This window comes from Barbus barbus (assembly GCF_936440315.1).
Source record: "Barbus barbus genome assembly, chromosome: 10".
Classification (NCBI taxonomy): domain Eukaryota; kingdom Metazoa; phylum Chordata; class Actinopteri; order Cypriniformes; family Cyprinidae; genus Barbus; species Barbus barbus.
In genome coordinates this window covers 21542781-21569745 of record NC_136738.1, presented here as the reverse complement: position 1 = coordinate 21569745, position 26965 = coordinate 21542781, and the positions used below count along the sequence as shown (strand labels likewise).

General features: G+C 37.3%; 2 protein-coding genes across 2 annotated transcripts; one reads left to right on the top strand and one right to left on the bottom strand.

Annotated features, from left to right (window-relative positions):
- Window positions 1–8061: 8061 nt before the first annotated feature.
- LOC306876475 (raftlin-2-like) lies at window positions 8062–22407 on the top strand. Its single transcript, XM_079427671.1, has 9 exons — window positions 8062–8565; window positions 14288–14468; window positions 15084–15192; window positions 16362–16539; window positions 17210–17428; window positions 18849–18955; window positions 19067–19170; window positions 19260–19338; window positions 20869–22407. The coding sequence occupies exons 1-9, from the start codon at window positions 8427–8429 to the stop codon at window positions 21064–21066; spliced, it is 1314 nt and encodes a 437-aa protein (XP_079283797.1). The 5' UTR covers window positions 8062–8426; the 3' UTR covers window positions 21067–22407.
- Window positions 22342–26699, bottom strand: LOC306876476 (MOB-like protein phocein). The gene is made up of 8 exons (XM_079427672.1): window positions 26213–26699; window positions 25458–25520; window positions 25052–25152; window positions 24600–24642; window positions 24430–24516; window positions 24095–24174; window positions 23465–23576; window positions 22342–22985 (listed from the first exon to the last, which is right to left on the bottom strand). The coding sequence occupies exons 1-8, from the start codon at window positions 26270–26272 to the stop codon at window positions 22854–22856; spliced, it is 678 nt and encodes a 225-aa protein (XP_079283798.1). The 5' UTR covers window positions 26273–26699; the 3' UTR covers window positions 22342–22853.
- Window positions 26700–26965: the final 266 nt, after the last annotated feature.

Here is a 26965-nt window from a genome sequence, read left to right as displayed (position 1 = left end):
TTACAGTCTTGAGAGGAGTAACAGCACCAGCTTCTCTAGGGTCTCCTACTTTTACAAATGCTAAATCTAATGTCTAAACAAGAAGCAATTGAACTGTAAATAAGAGAACATAAAAGACTCAAAAGTTTCAATTATGGCCATGCAAACACAATGAGCACAATTAACATTTTACATCACATTGCAACAAGAGCAACTAGCAAGTGCTGTGCTTAGAAACTCTACATGTGTGGTGTCTAACAGCTATACACCCCTCGTAGTTGCTGGCTTTCTCCTTAATCCTTCTACCTAATAAAGCTGAAGCTAATTGGCTGACCTTCACTGCAGACCACTGATGTAGAGTCATTGCTGCATTACTCCGTAACACTAGATCGATGATTATCTAAAGCATTAGTAAACCCAAGACCCTAAGGGCATTTGTGTTTCGAACACGTCTGGCTATTAATCTGACCTCCTAACATGTCCTTTTCATCAGTTATCCTTATAAGTGCTGAGAAAGTTCTTACTTGGTCAATATGGGTATTTCATTCATCTCTTTGAAGTCATTGTCCACGCTTTATTCTTGCAAAATGGAATTGTTTCAGGTCAACCTTTAAGTCACAATGGCCTTGCTGTTTACATACTGTAACAACCATTCTTTGGAAAACGGCCTCTGGCTCTTTTCATTTCACTGAATTATCTGTTAAAGTGGACTAAAATGCTTCCATCCTAGAAAAGCAGTCCAAAAGTCTATGATTATGTTACTTAATGACTAGTTTAGTGACAAAAAATCATACCTGGACTGAAAAACTCTATGCTTTTGACCCTATGTGGAGGACAGAAAGATCTGTAATGCTGACCAGTGTGCTCAGAGTTGTACTTATGTATGTATGTATATGATGTACTGAACAAAATTTAAATTTATAAGGAATGTGAAAAACAGAATCCTGAAGTGATGGTCACATCAGTTCCAAACCAGGCTGCGGAAGTTCTAAACCCTAAATGGGACACAGGTCTGAAAACGATGCAAAAAAGCAAATAATAAAATGTGAACAATCATATAATTCAGAGTACATCTAAAAAGAGATGAGAAAATGTTGATAGGCTATCAAATTCTGTATGTTAAATGGAACTTTTATTTTGTTTACCATAACCTGGCCAGATGTCGATATGGACAGCTACCCTCAATCTCTAAAGATAATATTAAAATGTTTCAATGTTTGATTTTAAAATTTATTAATTTTACTATAGACAGAGTAGCGTGTTGGGTGCCACATCTGGGTCCTGAAGCAAAACCAGTGGATGGGCTACTACACCCTGAGGCATCCTGTAATCTAGGCTGGTAAATTATATAAAAAGGTTAGGTCAAATCTTACAAGGATCCATAAAGTACCTCAACTGTGTCCTTGATCACGTCATAAACCCTCAGGCATGTATGAGAGAACTGAATGTGTCATAACCTGAATGAACTGCAAGGACACAGGCTTTTGTTTACTTGGTGAGGGGTCTATCGCACTCTTTTCCACGATCTGAATTACTGTTATACTTTCGTTTGAAAAGACAAGATCGAGTAGGATTTACACTACCAAACTCTTAACAACTCACAGGTGTGTTTCTGCCATTACCTTAATGATGCTGCTCCTCCTCGGCGCCGCTTTCACGGACTCCAGGAGAGCCGCCTCATCGCGCTCCACCAGCGGCACGCTGAGTCCACTCCGCCGGCCTGATCGAATCGCTCTCGGTGGGATGAAGTCCGGAGCTCCATCCCCGCACACCCCGTCCTCGTAAGACTCCGACATCTTCAGGATTAGTTGGTTAGGATATCAATATTATTTTACTTTGTATTTGTCCTCAAGGACATCCACATACAACTCTTGATATGGGTCTGTGGGTAGCTCCAATTTAACTTAATTGCGCAGGCTGTACGGCAGATTGAGAATGGATCTCGTTCCTTGAGCCCATCCTAAAGCAACTTTTGCCAGTCACACAGCTCGAAGAACAAATTTTATGTATAATAACTGGCTCATGAATCATTCTCTTACGCAAGAGGACACTTGCATCACCGCGCAACAAGTTAAAAAGCACCGCCGGTTCTTAACTTCTCTCATTGATCCAGTGCGCGTCAAACAATCTGTATCTAACACGTGCAAAAATGCACATTTGTTCACAGATATGCAGGAGAGCGGAGGGATTGCGGGTCACCAAATGATATCAAGCATCAAAACTACCCCAAATGTGCGCGTTCTGTGTCAGCATGATGGAAAAGAAAAGCCGGAGTACTGGTTGTGGATGTTGTTCGCCTCACCTCACTGTGTTGTTTGGTTAGTCGAGAATGAGGAACGCCACTGACACTGGCACAACCTCTTAGATCCGCTAAACCCGCCCCTCGCGTCCGTAAACTCGTGATTGACGGGTGTCGTGACCAATCAGACATTCCCAATTTTCATAAACTCTAATCGCTCATCTTTCAAAGAGGAGGAGCCAGTGCCTGTTTGCCTCAGGAATGTTACTTATTTGAGTTTACCAGATGTTTGGGAGGAAAGGGGTATCACTTTTCTGAAGTAGCTATTTTGGGGATGAAATATTGACGATTTGGTGTTGTGTATCAAAGGATAGGCTATATCTTACTATTTGTGTAGGCAGCGTTCAAAATGTGATTATCTTCGCTTGACAGTCATTGAATTAACACAATGCTCTGTTGTTTATGGCATTTGATTTAAAAGTGCAGCATTGTCCGGTTCAATTCAAAACAGAGAAAGACATGTTAAAGTTCAACAAACCTCCTGAGTTGTTTTTATGAGACAAACAAGAATATTTTTTTCCCCCAAAATTGGAAATGTAGCCTACAACAAACAATGCATCAAGATATAAATTAGACTAAACAGCAGGGTTATTATATTTAACTTAAACCATAAAAGCATCCATTACTTGAAATAAAATAAAATATTAAAAACTAAAACTTCAGCAACTTTTCTCATTTTCATTATCTTGTAGTAAAATAACTAAAACGGAAATAAAATGAATGAGCATTATATAGAGACCTTTTTAAAAATTATATAGAGACCTATTTAAAGTGTCTTTCAAAGGCCTTCATAGCAGCTATAGCAGATTTTGCTATGAATATTCTCCACTATTAGATGTTGCCTATTTGTTGAAGGTAGACAGCAGGACCACACTGACATGAGGCCTTTAACACTTCAATGATGAATGTAATCCTAAATAATATCTGGACCCTCCTCTGTGTGCCTGATATGTGTGTAGAACACATTACAAAGGCATGAGAATATGGTTCCTAAAACTCACACAGAAATGCAGAGTAAAAAACACTTGGAAAACCTTGCGATGAGCCAACTGATGAGGGCTTGCTCGAGATCCAAGTCCTCTGTGAAAAGTAGACAGAACCTGAGGGTCATTAGCATAGGGCTAAGAACTCTAACACCTTTCTGCAGATTTTCCCCTTGCATCAGGTTGTCATGGTTAAACTAAACCCTCTCTATGAGAAGAGTGTCATTAAAAAGAGCTCTAATATGCACTTTAAGACCGATTAGTGTTTTAACATCATACTTTACTTTGCCACACCTTAAATGTTTAGCACACTGCGTAGCAAAGGAGGGTTATGAAATGGAAACTGGTCAAGAAATGCACGAGTGTAAAAATGGGACTTGTTTTAGTCAACCCATTAAGCCAAAAGTAGACAGTTGGTGTAAGATGTTGAATGTGTGTGTCTGAGTTAACAGGTTTATGAGGTCTGAAAACTAAATCGTCTCATAGCAAAGCAAGTTTACACCCAACTCCTATGTGTGTTACCTCTTAGAAAATGTGGTAGTGTCCACTAATATTTATTATTGAACAATATGTGGAGTATTTGTGTTAAAAAATAATATAAAATAATATTTAGTTTAATGTTCTCTCACTATCAGCAACAAAGATAATGTTCAGTGTCTGTTTTTCTGTAATTTGTTTACATTTTAGAACCAGGTTAACACTTAACACAGAAAAAAATATATGATTAAGGTTAGATTTGAGCCCACTATGATAACGAAAATGTATGTGCATGCGTATCTTGAAATATTCCAAAACATACAGCAGTATTCAAGGAAGTGTGTGATCGGAAATAGTTCTTCACTAAGAATTGGCCCTTATGTGTATAACGCCCTCAAGTGTATAACGTCAATTACTACAACGATTTAAGAGCCTTAACGTTAAAGTCAGGAAAAAAAATGAACAAATACACAGTTTACTTTGAAAATATGGCACATCTTGTATGCTTTTGTGTATTAGGGTGTTTTGTAAACTTTGTTTAAATGTTTCAGTGTTTCTACGTGAATTGTGGGTAATACAGAGTTTGTTATTGCTGGAGAGCCAAGCGAGTGTGAGAGGTGAGAGGTGAAAGATGTGTGTCAGGGTCGTGTTGCTCTTATCTCTGTGTCCTTCTCTCCTCAGCTCTGCTTCTTTGCTCCCTGTTCGGTGTAGAACGAGATAACAGCAGGCGCAACATATCTCAAGTCCTTATTGCTTCAACTGTATTACAAAACAAGGTAAAAATCAAAATGTTCACTAGGCCTGTGTGTTTATGAGCGATTTTGAACTAAAGTTATGTATGCATTACACAAAAAGCTTTTGAAAGGTTGAAAAGTATTTTGAAGGCAACATTATCTGAACCAATCTTTAATGCATTATTGCTTCGTATCATTTCAAATGTTTCCACACAGAATTTTTAGTTTCTATCAGTGCTGTTTATTTCTTATCTCGGACCTGTTTCAGGAAGGTTGCTCTGTCATTTCTATCTGCACTTTACATCTCCTCACATTCAATACTGAATTGCTTTTCTGGTATTGGATCAAACGCTCTAAAGTGCTTCACGGAAAATAATGAAAAGAGTAGGAGCAGCTGGTTATGAACTCTCCCATTTTGACTAGAGGGAAGATGCTGCAAACCTTAAAGAAACAAAAATCTGCATTATATTTTAGCTGTCATAATATTCAGTCATAAAATCTATGTTTAACTTGATGTAGTTTTGTATGGTGAACAAATTTAGGCCTACCGCTTTAATTGAACAAATGTACTAAACCGGTTTGAAGACACTTTATAGAATTTCCATCCCTGCTTTACACTGTCAAAGAGAAATAATACAATTATTAATGATGGTTTGGGAAGTACAAAATACTATTAAATCACATTCTTTAATAAAGCAATTATTAAATGTTGCAAATTTCATTTTTAATAATTTTAGGATAAAAATGAAATAAAATGGTAAGTTATGAAAACATTTTCACAAGAGGGAATAGGCCTAAGCTAAAACTCATAAAGAAAACAGAATTTGCATAATATTTTAGCTGTACTAGTCAGTCCTACATAGTCACCTACAGACAGACAACATGTTGAAATTTGAAGAAAAATAAATAGATAAATAAATCTTTAAAAAAGAAATTGGTGAGGTCCAACAGCAAATCACAATACCTGGATTTCTGGATTTTACACAGTATATTTTGATCAATTTTATAATATCGATATTCAGATATTCATCGATATTCAGTTTAATTCTTTATCACAGTCAGAGACCCACTCTCTGATAAATGTGTCATCTGAAAGGCAAAAGATCCACAACAAATTCTATACACAATGAGATGAGTGAAAATTCTAACAGACATGGTTGTTACTTTTTTTTCTATTGAATCTACATAATGACATGAAATGAAATTGGAATTTGAATTAATAATGCTAAACATTTTTTTAAATCACTATTCAATACAGGATTGCATGTATTACAGTTACATGTATTGAACGCTAGATGGCGCTGTGTCACATGTATTGGAAAAGAGACGTGTAGCGATCATTTGCTCAATCATGAGGCAGTTTAATGGCCTTTAAATGTGTCCTCCAGAAGTCCAGTTTCAATTTGTATTTTCCGAATGATAATTCAGAGCTAAGTGACCTTAATATTTACTTGTATTATTTCTTGGCAGATTGTTTCTCAATATAAGTATAGTTAGATAGAGTGTGTGGGGGGTATTTCTACAACTTCTAACCACCTCAGTAGGGTGGTTGTCATGTCTGAATCAGCGTAGATTTTGGTAGATTTTACTCCTGTATCTCATTTCTGATTGGTTACAACTAGCATAGCCATTTGTGCTGCTCGCCCGGGGAGCAGTTGGGGGTTCGGTGCCTTGCTCAAGGGCACCTCAGTCGTGGTATTGAGGGTGGAGAGAGCGCTGTACATACACTCCCCCCACCTACAATCCCTGCTGGCCCGAGACTCGAACCCACAACCTTTGGATTACGAGTCCGACTCTCTAACCATTCCCTTGCTGAGAGGTGACATTGCTTCCCATTGTGTCACTCTAACACTGAAAATGATTGTAAAAAGTTACATTTGATTCTCACCAGAAATGATCTCTCTGGAGCTCAGGAATAGATGACTAGGTTGCGTAGAGTCAGGATTATGTGTCAGAGCATCTGATGTAGGCCAGTTTGATCTCACAGGAACAGAGGTGGGATTATAATGTGGAGTGATGTGTATCAGTCTGTATTTTGGGATGAAAATGTGGAGACCAATGAGAAATTAATAGTTAGTTTGATTTTCAGAAATACTAGTTTGAAAATAAATAGTGTTTTACATATGCATACACTTTTGTGTCAGTTTAACTACTATATGTTTGTTTCCTTCCTACCCTGTCTGTTTAAAGAAGGCATGGGTTTCCTTCCCAGTGTCCTTTGGGTGTGGTCTCAGAATGACTGTGGTTTCCGGTCTAGGACCCAGACTTGGTTTTCAGTGTTATTTCTGAGCACTGACTAAGAGGCACAGGGCACACAGATGTGTGACATACCGTCGAGATTGAAACTTATGTTTCTGAGTCTGGCATGATATATACAACTAGATAAAAATGTCTGTCAAGACAAACTTTGAAGTTAGTTTAAGAAAGCTGATGATAGATAGATAGATAGATAGATAGATAGATAGATAGATAGATAGATAGATAGATAGATAGATAGATAGATAGATAGATAGATAGATTTCTATGAAAGGTTATCATATATTATCCATATTATTTCAATTTTGGATTTGGCTCTTATAATCTATGAATGCATTAGATGTTTGTTGTTTTACAGGGCAACCCAAAGCTATATAATCTAAAAAGAATAACAGGAAAAAAGGAATCAATTTTGAAAACTATGGAAACTAATCTCTAATCATAGCTATTGTGTTCTGAACGGTAAGAGCCAAAACAATAAAGCGACACACAAAGCCACTAAAATGAGCTGCTTTCAAAAATATGCTGCTTTGTGGCTGGTTAATGAGACTGTTGTTCAGCATGGTGCTCACGGCCAGCAGGTGGGCATTGTTTTCAGCTGTAAGTTTGACAGGTGGTACAGTAGCAAGCTACTTTGGTAGTTTCATGTTTTGTTTTTTTGTTTTCCGCTTTAGCCTGGGTGAAGTCTGACTCACGCACAAATGTGTAAAAATAGAGCCTCATAATACACCCAATGAATGATTTGCGTTATGTCTCTTAGCTTTCCTCTGCTCCCCCCATTTTGAGGCCTCCTTCCTTCCTTCTCTCTCGTTTTGTTATGTTTTATTACCAAAATGCTCTTATTTTCTTTTGTAAGAGAAAAGGTAGCCTACTATCTTTGTTTTTCAGCAACAGTGGCGCATGTCTGTTTGCACTTTAGCTGTGTGCTACTTCTAAAATGCACCAACAAGATCCAGATGCCCTGTAAACGCCTCCCTCAATATTAGGCCAATATTACAGCTGCCTACGTACAGTAAGGCCCACATGTGATACAGCATGTCATTCCTACAAGTCTTCAAATAGGTAACTGAAATTATGACAGTCATAATCATATAATAACTTTTCAAAGAAACACATCTGATCGTTGGCTGTGTTGCTATATGTTTTAAAAACGGTAGGTGTTGATTAACAAAATAACTATACGGAACAATAACATTGGTAATAAGTTTTCTGTTTACCTAGTAAACATTTTAGTATTTATACACGCCCCGCCTCCTGTTTAATATGCAGCCCCGCCCTGGCCAATTATTCAGCAATCCCGTTCCTCCTTCGCCACGCCCCCTCATTAATTTCAACACAATTCCAGCCCACTACAACTTTTGTTTTATTATTTCGCGGCCATAGGGAGACCGAGTGTGATGTGGTTTTCTGGTAGAGATTTGAATGAAAACAGTCTGGATTTCTTCACTGCACAACTTAAAAGTATTTTATTCTTGTAGTCTCATAAAGACCTTGTAGAAGGACTTGCTTGATTTAAGCCGTTTTCTTAAAGGCGATCGGACACACGGCACGTCATCCTCGGTTTAGTGCCACTCCCAAAGGATTAAGTTGTTGGAATATGAAGCAAACCCACTAAGCACGGGAGCGGGAGTCCTCTGAGTGCGTGGCCGAGTGGGTCGCCCCGTGTCCGGCCTTACGTGTGCTGGAGATCCCGCTATTATGGGATGTGGATTACGGAAATTGGAGGACCCGGAGGACAGCAGCCCGGGGAAAATCTACTCCACTTTAAAGAGACCACAGGTCGAGACTAAAACAGACTCCGTGTTCGAGTATGTGCTGCTGGACTTCAGTCTGGAAGGTACAGATCAGTGCAGTAGGCTAAACAAAGATTTTTAAGTGATGTTGTTCGCTTACCAAAAAAAAATTGCTTTGGTAACAGTTAACCGAAGTTCCCTACACGTTGATTTAGTATTAGTTAACTAAACAAACTGACAGCTGTTCTGAAAGCTTTTTTTTAGAGTATACACAATACCTAGAACTATGTATTATTTGTTTGTTTATTTGTAGAAACTTGGCATGCTACGTTTTCAATATGCATGGGTGTAATTAATAAGAGCTCCAGTTGTTCATTTGGCTGTCTCAAAACTGTCTCAAGCTGCCTTTCTAAGCATCAGTGGCATGTGCCAGTGATGGACAAAAATGCTGCCTGGGTAACGTTAGGCAGCTCACTATGATTTGAATCAATGCCATGTCTTCACTTTCAAACTTGTGGCATGATGAATCTTGGCATGTGCGTCCTGGAGTGAGAGATTACACCGTTTTACCCAGCAACAGCGCCGGAGCTTCATCATATGTGGAAATAGGTCAGGAGGTTTTTCCCTCTATTAACAGCGTCAGAGGCGCACAGACAGACGGCAGCACACCCGCGTCTGTTCCACAAGATGACATTCATACTCCTCTGTGCAACAGTTTCCACTCTGAATTTCTCATTAGCGCCTCATTCTTGGTTTGAGCAAGGGACCGTGCGCAGTCTACTTCGTACTGCCCACATTAATAGTATTTAGAATTAATGTAGAATAAATAATAGTGATGTGTAATTTTGCTTGGAGGAGAAAGGGATTGTTTCAAAGTTGGTGCGGGTTTCTGTCGCGAACCTTGAGAGGGAAATGGAAAAACACGTAATTTAGTGGAGAAAAAACACTGGAATGATCACAGAACGCTGTTAGCATGAGAGGAAACATCAGTAGCCACTCCACTCATCTACGACCCAGACCGTGTTTCATTCTGTGCGTCGAAACTAACAAACATTTCTCTAAGGTATCAACAGATTAAACAAAGTAAATGTAAGTCTCGAGTGTCGTATCCTGCATAGCGTGAAAATGACTTGTTTCCAACAGTTATTAAAAGAAAATGTACTACTTATACCCCAACAACAGGGGTTTTAATCATTCCGTTCCAGTCCACTTGTTTTTGACATGCTAGGTTTCAGATCCGAGAAGGGTTGGTGCACTTTTAGATAATGCAATAGAATACAATAGAAATGCAGTATAGAAAAATGTAGTTAAAGTGATATACAGTGAAACCAAAAATTATTTAAAATTATTACTTTTTTTTTTTTTTTTTTTTTTTTTTTTTTACTAGTGGGTGCAGGACACTATAGTTCATAAATGTAAGTGAGGATAGCACAATAAAGTGAACCGTGACACATTATACCCAAAAATTCTTCATACATTGGACTACCAGTAAAATTTGGGATCAAAAATAAATCAAATTTAATTGCTAATGCGACCTTTTTACACCACCGATTCAGCTAAATTAAGCATTGCTTGGTAAATGGTTGGCCTAAATTAGTAGTATCTAATTGTATACTTAAATTTAACGGCTGAATAATTTTTGGTTGATTTTAATCCATTACGTGCCTTTCTATTAAAGTTATCTGACATTATCAAGATTAATTTGTTCTGACGAAGTTTAACTCTTCTTGAGTTCTTGTGATATTTTATTACCATTTTCTAAACTATAGCGAATAATGTGAGAAATGTTGAAGGTGTCTGAATAAATTTTGGCTTGACTGTACATATCTTGATGGTCGGTCACACACAGTAGTATGTAGTATGTTGAGTATCCGGGTAGTGCCTGGAATGGGAAGCGTTTTCACAGGGTCACATGTCTCCACCTGCCCAAGCCTCAAATCCAACACCTTAGAACATTAAGAGGAAAACTAAGTACTACCCAAAAACTGACCTAAATCTCATTCCCCAGGAAGTGTTGTCACCAGGTCTCAAAAATCAACATGAGTCAATAATATTAGAACAATAAATCGTATTGTAAGGCAACACATCTTCAGATATTGTACCTTTTTATCTGCACATAAACTTGTCTGCCATGTCAGTTCATCCTTCGTTCCAGCCTTTCATTCCTGAGAACACCTGGTGTACAGATGCCTGAAACGACTGTGTTTGACACTGCTCACTGGAGCGCTCACATTATTTAGACTGTTTCCAGGCTCCTTTGTGTCCCTCTGACTGCTTGAGTGTAAGCTGTGGAACACCACCTCTGCTGTGTTTGTCTGTGAGTTTTGAGTTATAAGGTGTAGTTGTACTTCAGTTCTTCTTTGCAGCCATGTGCGAGAACCTTAGCTTGGCATGCACACATTTTTCTACCTAAAATTATGGTAGTGCTGATCATGAAGTTGATACAGACTTTGTATCGCTTGTAAAAATACCACAGTTGTTGTATTTTTGCATACTTCCTGCATATACTCTTCACTCTTCAACGTGTCTTGACAGGAGTTGCAGGTCAAGACAGGATCCAAAAGGTTCCAAGAGGGTTGCCAAACTTGCCAATGATGCCATAGAAAAACAATTTGGTTGTTCTTAAAACAACCTCAGAAGAACACTTTTAAGTGTGAAGAACAGTGTACTATTCTTTTGTACAATGGAAAGTTTCCATTGATGTTAACTGTTCTTCATGAACCCAAAGATGGCAAAAGAGGGAACCCAAAGAGTGCTGTAATGTGTTTCCAGCAAGGTTTATGGTTGGGCTGTTTTGTCTTTGTCTTTGGTTTGATTGTTGTACAAGAGGATTTGCAAAGCTACATGTAAAGATCTTTTTCAAAACTGTAAAAGGTATTCATGACTTTGGTACTGGGAATGTCTAAAGTTTGATGTGTGTGTGTGCTCCATATGTGTTGCTCTCTTGGGTAGTCAGTATGTGTATTGACGAGAGAATATTAACTGTATAATGTATTAAAGTCATATCAACTCTCTTTTTTCTTTGTTTTTTGAAATACAAGAATTTGATATGTACAATACTGTAATGTTCACCCCCCCCCAAAAAAAAATAGCCATTTATTGAAATTAAAATGCAAAATTTTTGGAATGCCCTTTTTTTTTTTTTTTTTTTTTTTTTTTAATATATATATATATATATATATATACAGGAACTTGCTTGGTGCTTAATTTGGGCATTTGGTTGTAGAAAGCCAGCTGTTCTTGTTGCAGAGGCAGACAGAATTACAGCTAGTGGCCTTAATCTCTACCTTGGATCACTTTCACAGATGTTGGCTTAAAAAAATAGGGATTAGCTTCAGTAACATTTCAGTTTGGCCTTAAATCGCCACTTGACATACCTTCATCAATTATCCTGTCAATAAAGTAGTGTTGTTCACCCAAAAATACAATTCATTGTATTCTCACTATCATCAAAGGAAATGAAAATGGGTAAACTATTTTAAATGTTGGTATTAAACATTATAGTCGGAGCACTGAATTATAAATATTTGATTCAGTTCAATTTGATAGTCATCTACTGAAAAAATCCACTTGCTCCATGTGGTGGTATATTGGATTAATCTCCTTTTTGGTTAATCTCATACTGGTGTGCTAGGGGATTTGAATATAAAAATGATTTTCCTGATATATGTAGCATATTAGATTTTAAGGAAAAAATACAACAGGGCTCTGAAAGTCCAGTTGATGCAGTTTAATTTAGCAAAACCAATCATGTTGTATCATTGCTTATGACTGAAATGAACTGCTTGAAATGACCTTGCAGTATTTTGCAGCGTGAAAACATTCCTGTTTCACAGAAACGCACACACACAAAAGAAAAGGAACAATATTTTGCATAATGAAAGTAAATCTTTTAGGATCATAAATAATCTATTGCATTGAACCCCAAAATGAAAATTGTCAATAATTACTCACCCCCATGTTGTTTGAAACCCGTAAGACCTTCGTTCATCTTCGGAATACAAATTAAGATATTTTTGATGAAATCTGAGGGCTTTCTGAATCTGTATAGACAGCAAGGGTCCTACTACATTTTGTGTGCAAAGAAAACAAAAATAACGACTTTATTCAATTATTTCTGGGACAGTCCGCCACTATTATCGACGCATTTTCGGGAAAAAATATATTTTCCTTAATGCAAAACAAACATCTATCTATCTATCCATCTCTCTCTATATATATTTGTTTGGGAATTTTGCTCATTTTGTCATTTGCCACCTTTCCTTCACACTCTCAAATGGTCCTAAAAAAGACATCTAAAAAATGTCTCAAAAGACATCCTTTTTTTTTTTTTCTCCCTTAAACCCTTTCTGGGTCATAAAATATCCCATAAATTCCTTCACCCTACCTCCTTTTTCTCCCTCTCTTATATTCCGTCTGTCTGTTTCTCATTTTCCCTATGAAGCCTTCACACCTTCAGACTCTTCTTTTCCGTCTGAGTTTTTTCCTTCTCACGCCTTTTTCTTTTTATTCATCTATTCTTGATTCTCCTCTTATAAACACACACACAGTCTCTGTCTCTCTGGAGAACAGAGGCCTCTGTGTGTGAGTTGACAGGAGGGGGGGTTCAAGGGTTTGGGACAAATTGCCTTTCCAGGGTCCCAGTCTCTGTGAAAGATCCACCGCTCTTCTCGGCCCCTGAGGACCATCGTGTCTTTGACGCTTCTCTGAAGCTCAGGTGTGAGGGACGGGCATCCAGACGTGCCTGTCAAAGCCGCAGACACTGCTGCGATGGTGAAACTTTCAGGTAGCTGCCAAAACAGGCTTGGATAAGAGTAGAAAACACATTTTCCTTTATAGCTGTTTACCATTTGAGAATGAGTTTACAGAGAGAAGATATTTGGTCTGAGTTTTCTCAGACTAAAATTCTGTTTGTAGTTCTGCCCCAGTGTGGGAACCGAAGGACTGAATGTTTGTGCGAGTATGTTTGTGTTGTGTGTGGTGGAATGTTGTGTTTGTGGGGCTGGGTGTTTGTGAGTGTGTGTGGCATGGGGCCAGCTCTCTCTGTGAAAAGCAGCTCTTTGTGGACACAGGAAGTGTGTTGGGGTGGGGGAGAGGAGGGAGACGTAAGGGTGATCTTCTGTCAGAGGCTGCAGACAGGAGAAAGAGAAGCCAAACAGTAGCGCGCTATCGAAGAGCCGCTTAGAGAAACCTTAACATAGGCTCTGTTCCAACACAGTCTTGCTGTTTGCTGCCTACATAGACAGCATCCTAAGTGGAATGGAGTCTGGAAATGTAATGCTGTGCATTGGTGGCAGTCAGTAGACTTTTCTTTTTAAATAGTAATGCAAAAAAGTGCATATATGAGGTAAACTAATTTTTGATTACAGATTGTTATATTTTGTCACACCTATTTGGTATTTTATCATTTTGATTCCATGAATCTGACAGTTTTCACATTGTTAGTGCACATTGTTTCATATTGCAAGTTAAAATGGGTGCTTTATAAAGAGTATGTCACCAATCTGATTGGTTGTCTTTACAAAATTTTCAAGAGTCTTCCAATTTCCAAAATCCAGTTTCATGTTTACCCACCCCTGAAAGTCACATGAAGGTAACAGTGATTAGTTGCTTTACAATTCAATCAGATTACCCTTTGTCGTCTAAATAGGTCATTCTTGTCCAAAATAAGCCACGAAAATACAATACACATAATCAAAATGCCAGTTTTATGAGACAACCTGTAGCTTCAGTTCATAAATATTTTCATAAGGTATTAAGAATATTAGCTTAAATTATATGGTGGTTTCTACTGAGTGTATTGTGAGTTTTATTTGTGTTCCACAGGCAGTCGGCCTACGGTGCAGTATCTGTCCTCGCTGTGCGAGCTTCCCCATGCCCTGCAATCCTACTACACCCAGGGCTATGTACTGGCTGCTCTGCATCCCATCATCCTCTCGGTGGGCCGTACCCGCTTCCTGCCCTGCAGCCTGCTCTACCGGGCTATTCTGGTCCGCCCACGATCCAGGTACTGTTCACCATGACAAGCACTTTGTATATCACCATTGCACCCCCTATTCTGTACCCCAAAAACCCCACACCAGCTCCTTCCAAGTAAATAATTAACTTTTAATGAGTCAGCATGAATATTTAATGAGATCATAGTTGGAGGTCAGACAGTCTAGCTGGAGTGGGCGGGGCTTGTGTGAAGTCATACTGGGGTACAAATGTGGGTTAAATTTAAGTTAAAAGAAGCCCCTGACAACAGTGTAGTTTTTCAGCAACCAATGAGAACCTGCAAAGAAGCAGTCGAGGAACAGGACAGGCTAGACTATGATGATGTAAATTATTCAAAAGTAAAGTCTGGGATAGTTGTTGTATGTTAATAGTGTTGTAGTGTGAAAAACATTGAGCTGTGTAATGCCAACTCCCATGAATACTTTATGATTGATGTCTAAATTCAGTGAGCATTAGCTTGAATGCACTTTCTAAAAATTGCTTTCTCAGGCAGTAGCATCCAGGCATCCATCCATTGTTTGTTTGACTTCCTGTCTATGCCTCCATATTGTAATTTCTCGAAGGAAAGCAGCAAAGAAGTATCGTAATTGATGTGTATTTGTTTGTTTGTGTTGTGTGGTTGCAGCAATCATGCAGTGCCAATGATTGACAGCTTGCCAGTGTTGCGAGTGGAGGAGTGGCCACTGCCCGGAGAATCTCTGACCAGTGACACAGTTAGACTGCTCATAGACAGGGTCTGTGTTTTTGTTTCAAATGCTTTTGTCTATTGTCCATGTTCTTTTTTTTTATATAATTTACAGTGTTCAACAAGTTTTCATTTATGTATTTATTTATTTTTGCCAGATCTCTTAGGTTGTTAGTAGTGCTCAACCAGTATTGTTTTTTGACAGCCGATGCCGATATCTTTGAGAGCAGGGTGGCTGATATGAAGCCAATATAAAATAGAATTATTTATTTTAATTAATATTTAAGAAATTTGTGATTTGAATGCGAAAAAATAAAAATACATGTCAAATAAACATGCCATCTTGATTCTGTAATCTTATTACAATATTTTTCACAAATAAAGAAATATTTAAAATATATTATAAATATTAATAAAAAGTAAACAGTATAACCTGAATCCTGTTTTTTTTTTTTTTTTAAATAAAGCCAAGCAAACACTCATTGTACATTCAAAATGCTGAAGGTAAACGCGAAAGTATTATAATGTTTGCCTATTACTATTAATATAAAAGCAATCGTTATAATACTTTTTTGTATGCCTATTTAATTCTTTTGTTTAACAGTTCTGATTATTAGACAGACTTCTATCCATATTAGACAGAACTGTTAAATGGCAAGTGGGAGAATGCGTGCAGGTGTTGCCATCAAAATAAATGCCCTGCCTCAAACGCAACGACCAAACAGAAAAACTTGTCGGCCGATGGTGAAATTTGAAAAATGCCAAATATCGGCCGATATATCGGTCGACCGCTAGTCATTAGATCAGGTTTTTAGTAGTCTTGCCAAAGTTTTGTGGCCACAACACATGGCTTTTTAAGAGTCATGCATTTTGAAATGATATTTAGATTTTTAATTAAATGTTAAAGTTATTTTTATGTTACAAAAAGAAAACTGGCTAAAGCTTGGAATACTCTACACAATTTTTGCCCTGATTTTCCACCAATTTACAGTCTAGAGAAGTTGACACTAGTCGCTGAAAGTGAGCGCCAGTCTGCAGATCTGAGTTGACGGATTTAAATGAAAATCACGTAGTGTGTGATCCTCAGTCGTTTAGTGTATAATGCCCAGTTTTCATGCTGAGGTCTTTCTTTTTAAAAAATCCACATAAATTTCTGTTCCTTGTGATGGAATGTTTAAATATGGTTTCACTTCACTAACCGTGTGTATTTGTCCTCAGGTGAACAGCTATGCCAGGGGTGGCGTGCGGTTCGTGGGGTCAGTGCTCCAGCAGGCTGGAGGAGGGGGGTGTAATGGTAGAGTGCCCAGTCCCAGGAGGGGCTGCCGTTCCCCGCCCCACACCCCACCTCGCACACCGCCCGGAGATGCAGATCTAGAGGGCCGTGGCTACAGCCCAGGTAAGATGTTCCTCTAATGTCATTATGGACTATCTGAAGTCTATGAAATAATTCTAATAGTTTTAAATCAGGTGCACAGCTGGACTATAAATGATTTGAATCATGCATGATTGGGTGAAACTCACAAAGAACGTCATATTTCATCCCAGAATCAAACAGGAAAATTGTATTTGGCATGTGAAGCTTCTTTTTTTATTTACCATGTTGACTAAGAGATGCATTGGTAAAATAATAACTAGACTGTATAATTTTTAATAACCTTATTCAGACGCTTTGCTTTTTTTCCTTTTTTATTTCTTCCTCTTCAGTTTGTCTTGAGTGGTGTCAGTTTGATTTGGTTTAACCGTGTAATATCTTTGTCCTGTGTGGAGCTCTGGTGTCTCCTCACCCTCTGGGCATCATACCAACCTCTCCACTCTCCATGGCAACCATTTCAGGGCCACATGTGAGATTAAGATCAGTCAGAGGCAGTTAGCGTCTTAACACGAGTACTGTACCTCATTTATCTGCCGTTACACTTATTAGCTATGGTAGATGGACTGATAGTTTGACCAATTAAAAATGGTGTCTAAAGCAATGACCATTGCATGACTTATTTTACTAAAATATGTCAAAGATTTTGAGGTTGCATTGGTCATACAAAATGTGTGAGACTCACTATCATTTTCAGACCTGAGGTTGTTGGTGCTGTTTCACTCCTGGGCTCCGGGATGTGCCCCGCTGGACTCTCTGGCCTGCTGTTACCACCAGGGGGCATTGTCCATGCGCGTGTCCAGGAAGGGTCAAGTTGTAAGTGCCCTGGAAGCTGATTGGCTGGAATTGACTGCAGCTTACTACCGCAAGGGCTGGTCATTGGTCGACTCCTTTGTATACTGGGACACACCTAAAGGTAGTTCTTGGACTTATTTTTGACTGTCATGATTTGATTCCCTGAGCTGTTTTTTTTTTTCCAGCTCAAATGTTTGTTTGTGAAAGGAAGATGTCAGCATCCTCTTTAGCTCTTCCTAAGGAAGATTGTTAACTGATTGTTTTTAGCAAACCAGACCCCCCATCATGTTGTTGTTTTTTTTCCAAGTATATCTTTTCATTCTCAGAAGTATTTTTTTTTATTCATCCTTCACATCTCTCTATCTTTAACCAAAGCCATGTTTCCTTTCTCCTGTCTCCCACCAGAACTAAATTTAGAGCTCACGTCCCTAACCTCACGACCGTGCTTCCTGTTTCGCACCAGACTAATAGGAGCTAAATCAGATGTGTGTGTGTGTTTGAGACATCTGGAGCTAGTCAATTGTGACCATGAAAAGTATATGCATATATTTATATATATATATTAATATATATTTCCATATGCATATATTTAATGTGTATACCGTATATACTGTGTGTGTGTGTGTGTGTTTATTTGGCAGTCATTTGGATTTTTAATAAAAATAAATCTCCTTTTCGCCAAAGATACACTAGAATACAATAGAAAATGTAACACTGGGAAATATTAGTTAAAATGACTCTATTTTAAAATATAATTTATTCTTGTGATGACAAAGCTGAGTTTTCAGCAGTCATTACTCCAGTCTTCAGTATGTCACGATCCTTCAGAAATGATGCTGATTTGATGATTTCTTATGATTACCAATGCTGAAAACAATGAAATATGTTTTGTGGAAACATGCTTTTTCAGGATTGTTTGATTAATAGAAAGTTAAAAAAAGCAGCACTTTTTTTAAAATACAAATCTTACAAATATATTTACTGTCACTTTTGATCAGTTTGATGCATCCTTGCTGAATAAAAGTATTATTATTGTTATTTTTAAATCTTACTAACCTCAAACTTTTGAACAATAGTATATGTGTATGTTGTCTACCTGTAAATATTATAAAGGATGTATAAATTAATTGCAAAAAAAGAGACCTCTGTAATGTTCCCAGTGTTTGCTCTATAATCTTATTCACTCTTCTTTTATCCTCTCACATGGTGGTGTACGTGGATTTATCTTGCTGTCATACAAGTAGTTCAGTTTCATTATCTTTTGTAGGTCATTGACACACTTCCAGCACTGACTAAATGAGACCTACAAATTATGTCTCTGTGGTTCAGTGGGCGAAAATATAGAATAATCAGAATAAAATGGTCTCCTGTATTATAAACAGTCACTTTTAACATTCAGATATGAGTAATAACGATAAAAGGATGCGTTTGAATGATTAAATTAACATTTAGACACATATGTAGACATCTAGACATAATGTAAAAATCTAGCTGTGAACAGTCATTGACTTGCTTCTACAGTATAATGGTTGATTTTACAGGTGAGCCAGTGCCCAGGTCTCTAGAGGGGCTGTTTGTCTATGAGGAGAAGAGCACAGCGCCACCTGCCAATGACACGATTGTAGTGGAACAGTGGACTGTTATAGAGGTGTGACTGCATGCATGAAATGTCTCAAATGTGTCACATGATCACATGAAGGAAATTAAGTGTGTGCCATTTTATGTTGTCTTTAATTTTAATTTCCTGTTTGTGTCTCAGGGTTCAAATGTAAAGACAGACTATGGTCCTCTGCTCCACACGTTAGCAGAATTCGGCTGGCTGCTCACCTGTGTGCTGCCCACCCCAATTATTCGCCATGACAGGTGGGACCCTCATAGTATAAGCCATATAATCATGTTTCTTTAAACCCCATCACCGTATGCCAAGCTTACGTTTTTTTCTTTTCTTGCAGTGAAGGGAATCTCGCTACCAAGCAAGTTGTTTTCCTACAAAGACCCGTCAAGGGCCAAACGGTACCACAGCACAGTCAGGTACATTTGTAAATCTGTTGCTTTTCTTGTTATTTAGTCTATAAGACATATTTAAATGACACAGTTGTCTATTTACAGTAAATGTTTGTGAGTAAGGCAAACTTTTAAAGTGATAGTTCAACCAAAATTAACTTAAGATAACACAAATGATTTTGAACAACCACTCTCAAACCATTGTTATTTTAGTATTATACAGTCATGGCCAAAAATATTGGCACCCTTGGTAAAAAATGATCAAAGGCGGCTGTGAAAATTAATCTCCATTGTTAATCCTTTTGATCTTTTATTTTCAAAATTCACAAAAATCTAAACTTTCATTGGATAATAAGAATTTAAAACGGGGGGGAGGGGGGGTATCATTATGAAATAAATATTTTTCTCAAATACATGTTGGACACAATTATTGGCACCCCTAGGAATTCTTACGAGTAAAATATCTCTGAAGTATATTCCCATTCATATTTACAATTTTGAGCACTCCAGGGTGATAATTAACATGAAATTATCCAGCCATGGCTTCCTGTTTCACAGAAATATTAATAGGAGGGAAATCAATGCCCAAATTCCCTTAATCATCCATCACGATGAGAAAAACCAAAGAATATATTTCTGATGTGCAGCAAAAGATCATTGAGCTTCACAAATTAGTGAGGTGGCTTTAAGAAAAGAGCTAGAGCAGTGAAAATTCCTATTTTCACATTTCCCATTTGTGGCCAATGTGTATTAGAGAAAAACATTTATTTCATGATATTTCCCCTATTTTAAATTCTTATTATTCAATGAAAGTTAGATTTTGTGGGGTTTTTTTTAAATAAAAGATCAAAAGGATTAATGCAGATTAATTTTCACAGCCTTCTTTGATCATATTTACAAAGGGTGCCGATATTTTTGGCCATGGCTGTATATGCAATTATTGTATTTATTATTATTTTGAATCTCTTTTATTTGTATAATTAGTAATTTTGTGCTTTTTTTTTTACTTTTTTTTTACTGTTGAATTTTAGTGCTTTAGTAACTTGTGTCAGATAGTTATCAGAAGGGTTATTATCATCAGCTAAAACAATACAAAAATATTGTTACTTAAATAAAATACTAATCTCTTTTATTTCAGCAAGTTTAAGGCAACTCCTCTTCTTATCATTAGGTTGACCTTGAATTACTAAAATAAATAAAAAATGTATAAAACTTATATAGGCGTTTAAAAAATCTAATAAAATGAAAAAAATCTATAAATTTACTAAAACTAAAATTAAAGTGAAAACAGAAAAGATAAAAATTTAATTAAAACATTAACTATTAGTTTATAAACGGCAATATTTCTAATTTTTGTTTAGATTGTTTCTAATATTTATATTTTATTTTAGCTTTATTAAATATTCAGTTTTTTTAAATTTCAGTTAATAAGTTTATGAATAAAAATACAAAACCATAAAGGACATAATTATTTTGTTCTCTAAAATTTCCCAAAAATTGTAATATTGAGATATTTTGTTATTTTGTATCTCAACCCTCTTGTTTTTGTTCCTGAAGGGATCGACACGACGGGAGGTGTGCAGTCACTCTGTGAGTCGAGGCATGGATGAACCACACACAGAGCTGTCGTCTCCATGTTCAGGGGGAATCGGCGGTTTCCCCGTGTTTGGAGGGGGGTATCCCAGTGCGCTGTCCCATTTAGATGAGGGAGGATTTGAGCCAGACGATGGGGCTGCAGAAGTCACCTGTATGTGATGGACCAACTCAACAATGCAATTTCTTTTTCAAGTTCTGTCAGAAATCTTTGATGATTGAGAGCGGCAGCTGGCATAGAATTTACCACATCACCAGACCACAAGAGATTTGTGTTCCTGTATTAGAAACAGACTCATAGCACTTTTAACAGTTTGTAAATTATTTTTAACAAGCCATAATGTATCATAGAGGTCGGTTTTATTTACGCTTGAAAGCAAAGTTTGTGCAATGATACTTTGATACAAAGTATCAAAAATAGCACTGTAATTCACTATTATTTGCATCAACAGTATTTTGCAGCACTCGCACAATACCACATATTCAGTTCACATCACATTTGTCTCTAGATCAAGCTCCAACACTTGAGTGTCCTTCCTCACCGTTTATTTTTTGCTGTTCTTTTTCCTGTTCCTTTTATACTCCAAACCAGATGACATTTCAGTTGTTTGTTCTTAACACCTGCAACGGTTCAACGTGATGAACTCAGGAACCGAGTATCCAAACAGTCCCTCTGCAGGACGCAGACGTTTACTTGGTGTGCAGATTTGTGACATACTTACATTTTCATGCAGATATTTTCCTGAACTTGGAGTCAAAACATCAGGAATGCTCCATTTAGCTTGGGATGCCAGTGTTTAAGGGAAATGCATATTGTATGCCTACAGCGCTTCAAAATGGAATCCATGAACTAAACGCTGAACTTGATGCTGTAGTCTGGTTTATCAGATCTGTGCCATGTGTTCAAGTGGTGCTAGAGCTGAATTTGTATGTTAATCTTCTAGGAATTTCTTCACACAATCTAAAAGGGAGAGGTAATACACTGATTTGCATGTTAAGTTGCTACACTTCAGTTCATTAACTGCTATGGGACCATGAACAGGGTACTTTCTTTTCTTTGGCATAAACTGACTAGTTCTCCTCAGCTCGGTGGTCAAATTCGATTTTATCTGGCTGGATTTTTCAAACTGAGCTGCAGTGGTGCTGCTTGTGCCACCTTAGAATTTGTGTAGAATTTTAACCACGTTAAGGGTTGTATTTTTCACGTCTTACGTTGCCTTGACAATGTTTATCCGTCTTTGAGGAATGGCAGAGAGTATAGAGTAAGCACATTTTAGTTCGCAAAACAGACTATCAAGCTGCTGTAAATGTTAAAGCCATGGTGAACCGAGATGTTTCTTCAATCCCAGAAGCTGAGCTCAAGATATTTAACATTATATTCTAATATACCAGAACTGATCAGTATTATTTACCAACTGTAGTATTTGAACGCGTTTCAGACAGTTTTTGTAATGTTTTATTAAATGGATATTTACCTCATATTAAAGTGGATGTTTGTGTTGTCACTTAGCAGTCGAACATGGCATAAAAAGCCAATGCATATGCATAGACTAGGTACAAGTCTTTTATTAACAATTGACATAATGAAAATACCATACATTCTAGTTTATTTAAAAAAAAAAAAAAGGACAAAATGGGCCGGATAAGAGCCCTCCACCCATGTAATAACTTAACGAGGGAAAAGACAGGGTGAATATCACCAGACTCGTTTATAGTCGAGAGAGGGAGGAAAAAGAAAGGAAATTCTTATTGGTTAAGCAGGATTTACAATGGAGATGGAGTGAGATATGTACAAGGAGCTGCTGATGTAACATTTTGATTGTTACAGCTGAATGATGAAATTTGGATCAAATGAAGCATTAGTGAATGGAAAATTAACATGTCAAATGACTAAGGTTGCACACCGCTGCTGTCTGGATAAAAGAGGCTCAAAATGCACAAGATGCAGCTCAGGCGTCACTCTCCCCAGCAGTGGCACTCTGGACTTCCTCTTCCAGGATGGGCACAATGAGGTTGTCCTTAGACATGAGGTTGTACTTCATCACGAAACGAGTGAAGCGGTGACACAAGAAAGTCTCGTTCTGTGGGACAGAGATGATCTTTTGATAAAATGTTCCTATCTGATGCTGTTTTGATTGTGCTTTTTAGCAAACTGTCCAAAGATGCCTCCTACTGACCACTGCAGGAAATGCTGTTTGAATGAACAGCAGTTGCTTTGTCATGACCACTGACATTATCATGCTTAATATTCACTTTAAATTAAGTAATGACTCCAAAAACTCTGAGCTGCTTGGACATGACCTCACAGAAATCTCATTAGTGACCAATTGGAACCATTCTTGGGCTGTAATCAATGGGCTGTAATTCCTGATTGCAATTGCTCTGTTAAGCAGAACAATACAGCACAAATATTTGGTAAAATAGTTTTAGAATCCATTTGTATGACTGAAGGTCAGGATTGTGAAATGATGCATAAATGTGCAGTAGGTTTCAAAGCAGAGCCGATAATCTGTTTTATGAAATGTATGTGCTTATGAATTACATAAATGATCTTGCTTACCTCATACTTGTCAAAAATCTGGCGGTGGTGAAAGTAAGCATGGGAGAAGATCCTATAGATGCGACGGCAAACCGAGCCCAGTTTGGCCACAGAAGATTCCTTAATGCTGACGCTACATGGAAAACAGTGAGAGGATCAGCGGTTACAGAAAACATCAATAGCCTGTTTACAGCTAGAAAATCCTAGAAATGAAAATTTCAAAATCTGCTCATGAAGGTCTTCCTTCCTATGTACTTGAGATCCAACTTCAATTTTGTGTAGCGCTTTTTACAAAACATGTTACAAATTCATGATTTACTGCATATATGTAGATAAAGCTGTATTTATTAATAGTAGTTAGAGGTAGGAATAATTTTGCCATCATGCAGTGATATGGAACTCTGTAAGGGTTGAAAGGTATGAGCTGCATAAGGTTTTAATTATAAGAAATAATAATAAAAACAGCCTATTTACTATTTATTCTGATTATATCGCCCACCCCTAAACAAGGGGAAAAAAAATGGTTTTGGGGTTCATTAAAAACTCAAATTTGGTTGTGTTCAAGCAGTTCTGAAGCTAAATCCCGCAGGAAAACAGATCTCCAGAAGGAGCACTGAACACCCCTGCTTTAATGGATGTTCAATAACTCACCGGCTGGGAAAATACTTGTTGCTGTTGAGAAGACACGCGGCTCCATCGAGAGTGTGCCTTGTGTAGTCAATGGCAGGGCACTGTGAGCCACAGTAAACAAACAAATCAACACAAGACACAATCATCCATATTTTAGACAACTAATCAACAACATAATCAACAACTAATTTGATTATCAATTTAAACATTCTGAGCATGAAAAACAAAAAACCTAGCTTTTTTTATCCGATCAAAGACGATCTACAGATTATGCAGCCCTAAAATTCATAAATGGGCACTAAGATAATTTCAAATGCAAACTTTAACTTCGATCAAAAGGTCACAGAGACACTCACCTCTTTGGGAGTCTTATGGGCAGCACACAGAAAGATCCACTGCTCAGTGGCAGTCATCTGGGTACACGTGTCAGGATGACACTCATTCTGTGGAACAAAGACATCGCACATCATTGTACTGTCTTCATAAATATCTGAAGACGACCGTAAAGTGTATGAAAGATAATTACCTGCAGTTTAACTGCTAAGCCATTGAGCTCCAAACAGAATTGTCTGTATGTATATACAAAACATGATATTTACAATTTACACAATTCAATAACTCCCAACATACAGTAAAAAAGAGCATCTGATAACCATTTTGTACGTTTGTCTTTAACTACTGTGTACAAACATTTTAATAAATAATGCCCTTATTCATACATGCTTTTAAGATATATGTATATTTAAAAAAAACAGCATGTAATTACATCTATTATCAGACTGTTGACCCTACTTCAACACACTCATAAACCTAACCATGCTACAAAATTGTAGTACAAAGTACAATGTTTTATGCATGATGTACATAGTAGTTAAAAACAATATATATAATATAATGTGGGACCTATTTTGTCACCAAAAACTATATATGTCATTAGAACACTAGATGATGTGAAGGATGTTCAGACTAATAATATACCTGAGATGTTCATATTTCCACACCCCCTCATCCTGTCCCTCTGGAGGCTCCATAATCTTCTCTATGTTGGAACAATCTGAACGGATGTTCTGCTGAATATACTGAAAAGCAAAAAAAAAAAAAACTATCAGTAACCATTCATTCACAATATAAAAACACAGAACAGAAACTAACAAAATGACCTCGAAATATAATGATCTTCAGCAAATAACTTCAATCTGTTCCTCATATAAAGTTACTGCACTGCTTAAAGGGACTTCAAATATGGTGCAAAAATCACACTGACAATTTTTACAGTGCTTTTTTGTCCCTTGTTGGAGCTTGACAGCCTTAGGTCACGGTCTGTAAAAGCTCACCCTTTCAAAAATCTTCTTTAGTGATTCAATGAAGTAAGAAAAGCTCTCACCTGTTGCACTGCCAGTGTGCTGTCCATCTCTTCAAAAGACTCATCAGACCAGTTATAGAAGTCCTGATAATGAATAACACAACCACAGTTTTAACAACACGTTAATATAAACAACACTAGAATATTTAATGCCAGTTCAACAACTGTTAAGCAATTGTCATATATATACTTCAAAGCTTTTAGACAATTTACTACGGTTTCTGCGTTGTTACCAACCTATAGACACAAAAAAACATGGTAAAATGTCCCAATGGTTATGTCAATTTCTTTATATATAAGTGACTGAAAACAGCGGTGTATAATACCTGAAAGCTGCATGGCTCTGCCATACAACCGTATATTAAGTATATTGTGTTTTAAATATAATAATTAAATGTATTTGAGCATCAGCAGTGATGTTCATCCGGGTACTTCCAGACGGCTGCTAACGTTAGCTGACTGCTGTCTTCCAAAAAACTAGATCGTGAAAGCCTAGCATTTCGGACACGTCCTGTCTCATACTTCATTACACATACAAATACTTAAAAAAAAAAAAACATAAATCCTATCATGAACTAAAGATATTCAACTAAAACCCTCCATTTGGGAATCATTAGTTTTCTCGGCTAAGTGCTAGCTTAGCTCCTTAGTATATTTGCGGCTTCCGCTCGCAGGAGAACAAATCGTTTTTTATATAAATATGACATTAGAATATACTCTATGAACAGATCTGAGTTTGTAAAACGCTTTCAAATGTTATTCGCTGTTCACTTTACCTTCGCCTTGGTGCCTGGTCTATTCCTCCTCAGAACAGCTGTGCCCTCCGCCATGACCATCTCGACAGATTTAGAGTTTGATTGACAGCGCCCCCAATGGACGAGTAGAGCTACTACAGGAGGAGCTCAGATACAGTGAACCCAACAAATACTGGACAAAAACATTCACAATTAAAATTAATGTCTTAAAAGTACTTATTTTATCTATAGTATTTTTTATTATTTATTTGGAACTGTATTTTAAATTGTTCAATTTGACGTGGGGCCTGTTGCATTAACACAGCCATTATGTAAATACTTATACTGTGTCTTAAAAAGTAGTCTGACCAGCTAGCGGTTAGCCAAGGGATAACCAGTCTCACTTTTATTCTCAAATTTAAATCAAAGATTTTAAGCAACTGCATTAAAAAATGTTATAAAAAAAAATAGATGACTGTAATAAGCCGTTTGTGCAACTGGCCCCTGTGAGGAAACTCCAGGTGGCATCTCACTCCTTCCATCTAGCCACTCCATAAAGACCTGAATAATGGATTATTAGCCATTACATTTGTTTATGTTTTTTAAGGACTCAAAGACCTTCTTGCACAAACACAAAGCCTTGAGCCCATTCATATTTATTTTTTGGCACTTTTTAAAAAAATATTTAAATAATAGCCGCAGTGAACCAAGCTTCCAAGAGTGCACTACCAAATTTTCATTTCTGTCTTTCTTACATCCATTCATTAATAATGTGTGTACATATTATTTTAAATA